The following is a 10986-nucleotide window of genomic DNA, read 5'->3' as shown; positions in this document are numbered from 1 at the left end:
CCTGGCGACCCATTATCAAGCGGATTCTCACTGTATAGCATTCGGCGTTGCCCGTGTCACGTTGGCCGATGTGGCACCTGTGTCGCTCCCTCACCGCCTGCTCCTCTCATGGGACACCCATCAGCCTCCGCACGCCTACCTACTCTTCTCACGTGCTTTGAGCAGCGGTTTTGACAAATGAAAACGCTGCGGATTCCACAGCTGACCCAGATGCTCGTCATCGGCGCGATTGCCTCTTGATATTCGCACTCGGTTGCAGGCATCTTCCCGCACCGCGTATTGAGCTGTGGACTATCTCGAGCGCCCGATACATGCTGCGCTCGAGCCTGACAAATCTCACGACCTTATACCGCCTCCACTGTGGTCTTGACCCAGAAGTGAGGATACGATCCGACGACTCTATCATCTTGGGAGCTGCCACCTACATGGCGATCGATTGTCTTTGACTCCTCCCTGTCAGGCTGCCTCACGCTGTCCCAGATTCTTACGTGCCCGATTGCTGCTTCGCTGGCCGTCGTGAGCTGGGCATGATGGAGTCACGCAGTATGATGAGGTTCCTCCACATGCGCCTCGCACTGAGGCCTGAGAGCAGAAACTCCGGGCCCGCCACTCTCACGTCCCCTCTGCGCATATTCCTTTGGACGGGCATTTGCATGTGTTCAGTTCTGTGACGAGGAACCCGCCTCCCGCTTTCCTTCCCGAGGGAGAGTAGTGCTTTCAAGTGCGGTCCCGCCTTCCTTCCATCTCCTTCGACCTCCTCACTCCTCTACTAGACCCCCGGCTCCCTCCTATCATCATCTCGCGCTCTTCCTCTCACACGCTTCTAGATCGCCTCAGTGATTCGTCACCAACGCGTGGCTTCATTTGGCCATCTCGAAAGGATCGCCGCGAAGGCGCATGGGACTTCCAGCGTGACTCACTTCCTACGGTGCTAACTCCACCACCTCTGCTCGCTCACTCCCTCCATTGGGCAGTGCATCGTTCGCTCGTGTGTCGCCTCCATCACCGCCCGCACCACCATCTTCACTACTCGTCTCATGCGTTGATCAACGTGTTGTTAAGCGCGATGTTTCGTCGCCTACTTGAAATCCCATTTCAGCGCACACCACTAGCTTAAGCCTGCAGTCGGCTCGAGGTTCCTCCCTTCTACCCGGTGCTCCGTCCTCTCTTTGGCTTCTTGATCGCGCTTCCTTCCATGATGATGCCACTCTCCTATCCATCATCTCTGGAAATCCCACTTCGTTACATATCCACATGTTCGTGACCGTCTTGATATGCACTTTTCTCTTCTTCCTATTTCCATCTCTCTCAGTCCCTTTTCTTCGCACGCCTTCTTTGTTTCATATCTCCGCTCTATGTTCCTCGCTTTATCAAAGCTGAACCGTATGTTCAGTGGGCGAGCTCACCTTTGACTGTGACGATGCCGATTATTTTGATCGTGACATCATGTCGTATGCGGGATCACATTGGGATCTGTGGGTCGAGCCGGCCGACGCCCTAATGGAGTTCGTGGGCGGGATACCCCTTCAGCACTTGTCATCTCGACTAGCCTCCCCATCGCTGTATCACGCCGGCAGTTTCATCTCACATTGCATGCGCATCATATATGCACTTTGGCCGGCTCAGGTTCCTTCTCGTATGTCCACTCTTGTTCGCCTCTTTGGAGTCTTGTGAGTCAGTTTCCTTCCTTCGACAGTCGTTTGTATTGTAAGCTTGGTAAACAGCTGACAACGCTTCTTCCATATCAACTTTCGAAAACAGTAGATCTCGGACTCATCGCCTCCTTTGAACTTATGGTCTATTCTCGAATGCTCGGCCAGCCTCCCTTTGTTTCTGTGCGGAGGTAAACTCATATTATGTTATTTTTACTGATGACTACAATCGCTTTATCTTTGGATCTACTTGATGACCATCGTAGCCAATTATCGCCTTATATATCGATCTTTTATAGCCATGGATTTCACACCCAATTGACGCGGCTAAGGTCTTTTCGGTCGGCACGGTGGCGAATACACACTTCTCCAGCTTTTCAGTGCTCTGTGCTTCTAAGGGTATCATCATTTCGCCATCTGTTTCTGCGATCATCCTCGAGAATGGGAGTGGCTGAGGCGCAGCATCGGCCAGTTATCTTTAGAGGGCACTGTGCTCTTCTTCTTGGTGCTTTTCTTCCTCCTCATTTTTGGGTTGATGCTATTAGTACAGCTATTTATCTAATTAACCTTCAACCTTCATCTACCTCCATGATGCATGACCGGAGAGTGTCTTCATGGGACACCTTCTCGACTATGATCATCTTTGATGTTTTAGTTGTTGTTTTGTTTTACTAGCACCCTCGGGGAGCGGACCAAGCTCACCGCCCGATCGTCTCTTGTGTTTTCGGGATATAGCCTTGGGCATAAGGGTTATCGTTGCTATCATCCTGTTACCCTCATATCTGCTGATCTCCGTGATGTCACGTTTGATGAGAGCCGCCCTTTTTATACTTCTCCTCTCTCTTACGTGAGTCTGCATCTCCCTCGGTTCCACTATCTTTTCTTTTCCTACCAATTCTCCGAGGATGGTTCTCACAATGCCTCATCTCCTCATTACGCGCTCCTCAGGAGCTTCTTAGTCACTCCTCTCTTGACCCTCGCTTCTCCACTCTCATTGAGTCTCCTGTCTGTGTCTCACCCACTTCTTTTTCACTTTTCCCCTACTCACCTTTACAGATTCGTTTATCTTACCATCGTCGGGATCATAGTGGCCTCTAGCAGGCGAGGTCCACTCTCGGCGCCTCTCGCTGTCGATCCACGTCTCGAGGTATCCTCTCATCCCTCTTTCACGAGATTGTTTCTCTTTTCATCCGACCTATTGCGTATGCCTCTCTGCTCCGTTGTCTCGGATGTCATTTGAGCGGTGCTACCTACAAGGAAGTGGTTCGATCCCCTGAGTGGAGGATTGCCATGGTTGAGGGCTTGATGCTGTCTCGGGACTCACACATGGGATATAGTTCCTCTTCACTGCTCCATGCCCACTCCTATTACTTGTCGATGGATCTACGAGTGAAGACCCGTCTCGATGGGGGTGGCGTCTTGTTGCCATGCCTGTTTCAGTGAGAGTACATGGCCGTGATTATGAGACTTTTTGCCCGTGGCACATACTGCTACTGTGCGTACATTAGTTGCTATCTGCGGTACGTTCAGTAGGTGGGTTCTTCATCGACTAGATGTGAAAGCGCCTTTCTTCATGGGGACTTAAAGGGAGGAGGTTTATGACTCCTCAACACGGCCTTCAGGTGCCTCCAAGCTCTGTTTGTCGTCTTCGCCGGGCTCTCTATGGTCTCAAACAGGCTCCACGTGCCTGGTTTGAGAGGTTCAGCACAGTAGTTGAGGCTGCTGGATTTACTCTGAGTATACATGATCCAGTCGTCTTCATTCGATTCTTTACCTCGTGGCGGACCATTCTCCTACTATATGTGGATGATATGATTCTTCTCGGTGATGATTCCGCTCACATTACTTTTGTGAGCGAAGCTGTGAGTTTCTTGATGATCGATCTTGGTCCGCTTTATGGGTATCGAGATCACCTCTCATCGATGGCTATCGATCTATCTCGTGGTATCCTCTCGATCTTTCTCGATCGCTCGGCAGCAGATACTTGTCTCGCTACTACTAGCGATGGAGTTGCATTTGCAGCTTCGTGCTTCCGATAGGGTTCCATTATCAGATCCTTCTCGCTATTGGCATCTTGTTGGTAGCTTGGTATATCTTGCCGTTACACGTCCTGACATTTCTCATGATGTGCATATTCTTAGTCAGTTCGTTGCGGCCCCCACTTCTGTCCATTATGGGCATCTTCTCCGGGTCTCTGCGCTATCTTCGTGTAGCCTTTGCCTCCTCGTCGTCTATTCTACTCACACGGTCCACTCTTGGGTTAAAGGCCCTATTCGATGCTACTTGGGCCGACTCTCCCCGATGATCGGGTCTCAGTCCTCTGGTTTTTGTATCTTTCTTGGGTCTTCGCTTGTTGTTTGGAAGACTAAGCAGATGTCTGTTGCCAAGTCTAGTCTTTGAGTCGAGGTTCGTGTTTTTAGCTTCTACCCGACTGCAGGAGGTACTTTGGATTCATTGGATTACTGAGGGATTTTGGAATCTTGATCCATTCACCCGTTCCCATTCAGCTGCGATAGTATAGGCGCTCTTCGATTGCTGTGGATCCGATCAAAGCATGAGCGACCAAACATATTGGTGTCGATGCCCACTTCACTCATTGTCGTAGTCCGTGCTCGCTGTATGTCACTTCATTATCTTCCTACTGAGGTCCAGGTCGCTGATTTTTTCACTAAGGCACAGACACGTGATCAGCATCAGTTCATGTTATCCAAACTCAAGACGTATGATCCGCCTTGAGTTTGAGAAGTGTATATATATATATATATACATGTATGTGTATGTATGTAGGCGATGGGGTATATTCATATCTTTGGCTTCTATATGAAGACCTATGTTCTCACTTGATTTCATCAATGAATAAAGATTAATTCTTTCACTTCTCCTATCTTCCATATCAGGTCATCTCACGCCTTCTAAGATTCCCTCCAGGAGATAACTCACCTAGCAGTGAGACACTGATGTGCGCCACAGTGCCCTACTGCCTCACGGAATCGCTCAGAGATCTCAAAGGAGACTCATCCTTCCATTGCTTTCTTTCTCTCTTCTTACTTTTGACTATTCCTCATTTTTCCTTGAATAAAAAAATGGCAAAATTGAGTCAATAAATATCTAATTCTATGCAGGTGGTCTATCTCAACTTAAGCGCTATAGAAACAGTAAATAAAATTGACTCAATTATATTGGTAAATTATATAATTAATTAGACCGGTCAATAGGTGTACTGTTAGTGTAATTGATCGGATGAGTATTAAGGTGATTAATGCTGTATATTAATATTGGACCCTTTTATTTCTGATAATTTGTCCACGTTATCAATATATATAGTGTTTGCATTCCTCACCTCGACTGAAGTGTCAAGGTGATATGATGGTCCAAGACCGTTCAAACATGAACCAAACATCACGGAACAACATGCCTGACTAGCAAGTGAACACGGAGCAAAAGTAGCCCTTGGCTGGCGTTCAAACTAGAACATTGTCTTGTGTGACTCTTTCTCTTTTTGTCTCTCTCTCTCACTAGAACATTCTCTTGTGTGACTCTTTCTCTTTTTGAACATTCTCTTGTGCGACTCTTTCTCTTTTTGTCTCTCTCTCTCTCTCACTAGAACATTCTCTCGTGCGACTCTTTCTCTTTTTGTCTCTCTCTCTCACTAGAACATTCTCTCGTGCGACTCTTTCTCTTTTTGTCTCTCTCTCTCTCTCTCTCCATTGTCAGGCTTCCAGTTCCAGGTGAAAACTAAAACCATGAGGAAACAGAACACCATTCCGTCTCATCTGCATCTTCTTATGCTTCTTCTTGGATGTTTGTACAATGGAGAACTCTGCATGAGCTGCAGTGAGAGTGAGAGATTGGCACTTGTCAAGTTCAAAGCAGGGCTTCAAGATCCTCACCAACTTCTATCTTCATGGGAAGGTGATGACTGCTGTACATGGGCAGGAGTTCATTGTGACAATGAAACTTGGCATGTTGTCAGCTTGGATCTTCAGTATCACCATCTTTATCATGGCCTTAGCAATGGTGGAAGACTCAGTGATGAGATTAATCCTTCTTTGCTCTCTTTGAAGCATTTGAATCACTTGGACTTGAGTTCTAATCATTTCAAGGGAACAGAGATTCCCAGTTTCATTGGTTCACTCACTGGTTTGAGTTATCTGAATCTCTCTAATGCTGGTTTCATTGGGAGGGTTCCTCCTCAGCTCGGTAATCTCACAAGCTTGATTTATCTTGATCTCAATTCATTCTATTCTATGCATGATTTGCATGTTGATGATAATTTTCAATGGCTTTCTTTCCTTTCTTCTCTGCAATATCTTGACATGAGTGGAGTTAATCTTGCTAAGATTTCTTCTGATAATTTGTTTCATGCTGTTAACATGCTGCCTGCTCTTTCTGTTTTGATTCTTCCAAACTGCCACCTTCACTGGCCACAGCCTTCCTCTTCTTCTTCTTCTTCTTCTTCTTCTTTATATCTCAATCTTAGTAATTCTTTGACTACTATTGATCTTAGCAACAATCAAATCAACTCCACTTTCCCTCTCTGGCTAACTAATTCCAGCAGACTTGTTTATCTTGATCTCTGGTTCAATCACTTCCATGGGGTGATACCTGAAGCCATTGGTCAAATGAAATCTCTGGAGGTCATTCAGCTTGGATTCAATCACTTTGTCGGCCCGCTACCAACAAGCATCAGAGACCTCTGCAACTTGCACACTTTAGATTTCTCATTCAATAATCTCAGTGAAGATACGAGCACACTGTCAAGAATTTTCTCTGGATGTGCTGGTGATACTATTGAGACATTAAACTTGAGAAACAGTAAATTGAAAGGGGAGTTGTCAGGCTGGTTGGGAATGCTCAAGGCTATAATCACTCTTGATCTTAGTAAGAACTCGTTTTACGGACCGATTCCTATTTCTATTGGAAACTTATCAAATTTAAGAACCTTGTATCTCACCTCGAATAGATTCAACGGAAGTCTTCCAGAGAGCTTTGGACAACTCTCAGAGCTGAAAATTCTTGATATTTCTTACAATTCAATTAGTGGTGTTATATCCCAACTGTTATGGGTCCAGCCCATATTTGCAATATTTTATATTCTTTATTTGTTGTTATGTTGGTATTTTATGTTGAACTATATGTCTTATTTCTTGGGTCCATTTGGCGTTGATATTAGGGTTTTAAGAGAATCTTCTTTTGGTGATTTTATTACTTTGGTTTTTGGGCTACTCTGACATGAAAAAGGCGGGACGGCAATCGAAAGAAGAAAGAGAGACTTAAGAGGGTTTGTTATTCCCGGTTTTTGTGTGCGCAGTTTTGATCAACTCTACGATCGGAGGTGCTCCCGTGGTCCGATTTTTGCTCAAATTTGGCCAGCTTGTTCCTGACAAGAAGGGCTTCATTTTGAACAGTCGGATCGTCCTCAGGTGCTCTGGTTTTGGTCAGAAACGCGAACTTTTATAGACCAAGCAGATTTTTTGGGTGATTTCTACGACTTTTTGCTCTATCTTGATCTCTTATTGTTCTTGAAAATTGTTGGTGGGTTGTGAATCCTTTGTTGACTGATTTGGGGGTTCTTTTGCCCTCAATTTATCAATAAGAGAAGTAAAGGGTGGAGCTCTCGAGCGGTCTCGTGGTTTTTATCCTCGCATCGAAGGGGTTTTCACGTATAAATTGGTGTGTGTTGTTTGTGATTTATTATGGGTTGATTGAATTGTTTAATTGGTTGGTTGTCTTGATTGTTTGACTTTGTGAGTGTCGTAGAGACCTCTGGCGATCTTTTCACCAACAACACTTCGCCAATCTCTCAAGTCTGGATACTCTGAGCATGAGTTACAATCCATTAGTAGTGAACATCAGCAGAGACTGGGTACCTCCTTTCCATCTTCTAGAAATTGCTCTTGTATCATGTCAACTGGGACCAGAATTTCCAGCATGGCTCAGAACTCAGAAAGATTATTCAGTGCTTGATTTGTCCAATACTGGAATCACAGGTTCATTGCCTGACTGGTTCTGGGACTTGCCGCATAGCATTGCACTTCTTGATCTCTCAAATAATCAGATAACTGGAACTATACCCAAGTCTCTCAAGTTCTTCAGTTTATGTCTCATTAATCTGAGGTCAAATAAATTTGAAGGCCCATTGCCTCCTCTGCCATCTAATGCATTATATGGTGATCTTTCAGATAATTCATTTTCAGGTGATCTTCTTCCCATTCTTGGTGAAAATATACCAACATTGGGACATTTGTATCTTTCAAATAATCTCTTAAATGGTATGCTTTCTGCATCTATATGCAACTTCCAGCTGATGCAAGTCATTGATATCTCCAACAATTTTATCTCTGGTGAGCTTCCTGGATGTTGGCAAAATCTGTTCTTCTTGGTGGCTCTAAATCTGGCAAACAACAAGATATATGGAGAAATTCCAGTTTCTCTTGGTTCTCTGAAATTGATTGAAGTTCTTCACTTGGGGAACAACAATCTCTCTGGAGAAATCCCATTGCCTCTGAGAAACTGCAAGATACTTGTGACCCTTGATCTTGGTGGCAACAAGTTATCAGGAAATATACCAGCGTGGATCGGAGAAAGTATGCCATTGCTAAGGATACTCCGTTTACGAGCTAACATGTTGCAGGGTGACATCCCTGGAGAATTATCCAATCTAGCATCATTGCAAATCTTAGACCTTGCTAATAATAACTTATCGGGAGTTATACCTCAGTCTTTCGGCAACCTTTCTGCGATGCAACTCACGAATGAAGCAAGACAGAGTATTCTGGACGGATTTCATGGCCTAGTCATCACAAGCATAGGGAATTATAGCATTTCCGGTTATACCGACAGCTTGTCAGTTATTACAAAAGGAATGGAACTTGAATACAGTAAAACACTTGAGTTTGTGACAAGCATGGACCTTTCAAGCAATCAGCTTTCGGGTGAAATACCACAACAATTAGGAAATCTTAATGGGATACAAAATCTGAACTTGTCCGGAAATCATTTGATAGGTGGGATTCCAGATTCAATAGGTGACTTAGTGTCATTGGAGTCATTTGATTTATCAAGAAATGAACTTTCAGGCAAGATTCCTCCGAGCATATCTTTTCTTACTTCGTTGAGTCATCTGAACCTTTCGTACAACAACTTGTGGGGTAGAATTCCAACAGGTAACCAGCTGCAAACTCTTGATGATCCATCGATATACATTGGCAATCGTGACCTCTGCGGCCCTCCTTTGACAGTAAAATGTGGTCATAATGAAACACTTGCCTTCGGTGTTGAAGGAGATGATTCTGATGAGAATGAGACATTATGGTTATTGTTTGGTGGTGCCGTGGGATATGCATTGGGTTTGTGGGCAGTATGTATTTGTTTGTTCATCAAAGAGGCATGGAGGAATTCATATTTTGATGTAGTTGATTATATGCATAAGAAGCTTCTTGCATTCACTGCAACAAGTATTTATAATTCAGCAGGCGTCAAGGATGAAATAGATGGATGATGAACAATGTGATGTATCTTAACTTCAACACTGCACAAGCCAAAGACGAAATTTTGGTAAAATAGTGTGTACATAGTTTTACGTATCGCTGTATTGATGTATTGATTTATGGTCTTTTGCTTGAGAAAAAATAAAGGTTACCCAAATAAAATGATTGTCTTTTGGTGATATATTATGTGATTTGTATTCGCGGTCACTACTACATATAATATATCTATTTGAGCTAAACTACAGTAATGTTACCTTAATGACATTGTTTCATAGTATCAAGCGGGAAATAGTAGAACTAAATGTGAGAATGTGAACTCAAATTTTCCTGTTCCAACATCATTACCTTTAATTATGCTCCACATGGTGGATCAATTCCTCTTTTTCATTATACTCCAAGGATCAGCTCCTTTTGAAAAGGTCTCCTCAAGTGCAGATCTGTTTTCCTTTTTTGTATTGATGTCTTGATCTCAGACGAGAAGGCCACTTCGTTTTGGCTAGACTGCTGGCCTTAGGGCTCCACACTGCGATGCAGATGGCCTGACCTCTTCGCTCGGTGGAGGGATCCTCTTATTTCAGTAGCTAATTTCCTTCTTTTAGAGCCGGATCCAAATTTCGAGGAACTTTTTCCTTTGCAAGAGTGATGAGTATAATTTCCACAAAATTATATAAACTTTGTTTAACTCATGATAAATGAAATGTGAATTTTGAACAAATTTTACTTCTAATCTTATTGTTATTGAATTGTAGGAAATAAAGAGAATGATTTGGAGGAAGAACACATCAAAACCACAAAATTGGAAAAAAGAGGATCAAGTTTCAATGAAGAGTGAATAAGCAAAACAGAAAATATAGCGCCTAGAAACTAGCATGCAATGCCTAGGTGCTACAACATTAAGAAGTGCAAAACAGAAATTATAGATCCTAGGTGCTATCCTGATTTCAAGTTATAAAAGGTTTGGGTTTAAGACAAAAAGGGAAAGAAGAATTTCGGAGAGCAAAAGGCCAGGAGCAAAGATTCGGCGAAGATTCATTGTCAAGCTTTAGTTTTTAATTATTTTTTGTTTATTTGATTATGAAGCTTGATAATATGTCAAGCTTTGCAATTGTCATGTTCTAAATACTTTTTCTAGGGCTACGATGTAGCCAGACTACAAAAACCTAGATTCGTTTTGTTTAATTTAATTGATGTTTTATTAAAAGTTATGTTGGATATTTTAATCTATACTTAATGCTTGTGATTGCTTGATTAACAATTGCATGACTGGTAATTCGATTTGAGACCGAGAAGTGATAATTGAATTAGGTCTTGGTTGAAATATGATACAATCATCATAAGATAGAGATATTTATGAGATTGCATGCATCATTATAAATTTCTAAAGTTTAATGAGTTCCATAAATTCACAGTTATCTAATCTCAAAGATGATATTAACTTATCTAATGGAATATGCTATTGATGCTTGAGAAAGATCAATATGTAATTTAGGGAAATTTGATGACAACATAAGAAATAAGCATTGTTTGATTGAACAAAACTATCTAGGTAGACTTAGTCTAGGTGAACTCGGAAACCCTAGAATCTTTTGGCATTGATTTCTTCTCATCTAACTATCTCTCTCCATTCCTTGAATTAGATTTTCTAAATTAAATCTTTCCAATCTCATTAATCAAGTAGAATTAGGGTTATTAATTTTGATAATTATTAAATTCAATCCTAGTGGGACGATACTCTCTTATCATTATTTTACTTGTTTACGGTAGTGTATACTTGCTTTATAAAAATCACACAACAGAGGGTCGCTGATTTAGGATATAACCCAAGGAAGAGACTCCAAAAAATG

At 42.8% G+C, this 10986-nt stretch overlaps 1 protein-coding gene across 1 annotated transcript; it reads left to right on the top strand.

Annotated features, from left to right (window-relative positions):
• The first annotated feature begins 5432 nt into the window (after positions 1-5432).
• On the top strand, positions 5433-9153 carry LOC120271774 (receptor-like protein EIX2). The gene is made up of 3 exons (XM_039278450.1): positions 5433-6764; positions 6964-7075; positions 7413-9153. Exons 1-3 carry the CDS (start codon positions 5438-5440, stop codon positions 9151-9153), a joined length of 3180 nt encoding a protein of 1059 aa, XP_039134384.1. The 5' UTR covers positions 5433-5437.
• Positions 9154-10986: the final 1833 nt, after the last annotated feature.

The sequence above is a fragment of the Dioscorea cayenensis genome, chromosome 11, assembly GCF_009730915.1.
Source record: "Dioscorea cayenensis subsp. rotundata cultivar TDr96_F1 chromosome 11, TDr96_F1_v2_PseudoChromosome.rev07_lg8_w22 25.fasta, whole genome shotgun sequence".
NCBI lineage: Eukaryota > Viridiplantae > Streptophyta > Magnoliopsida > Dioscoreales > Dioscoreaceae > Dioscorea > Dioscorea cayenensis.
This window is presented reverse-complemented; position numbering and strand designations above follow the sequence as displayed.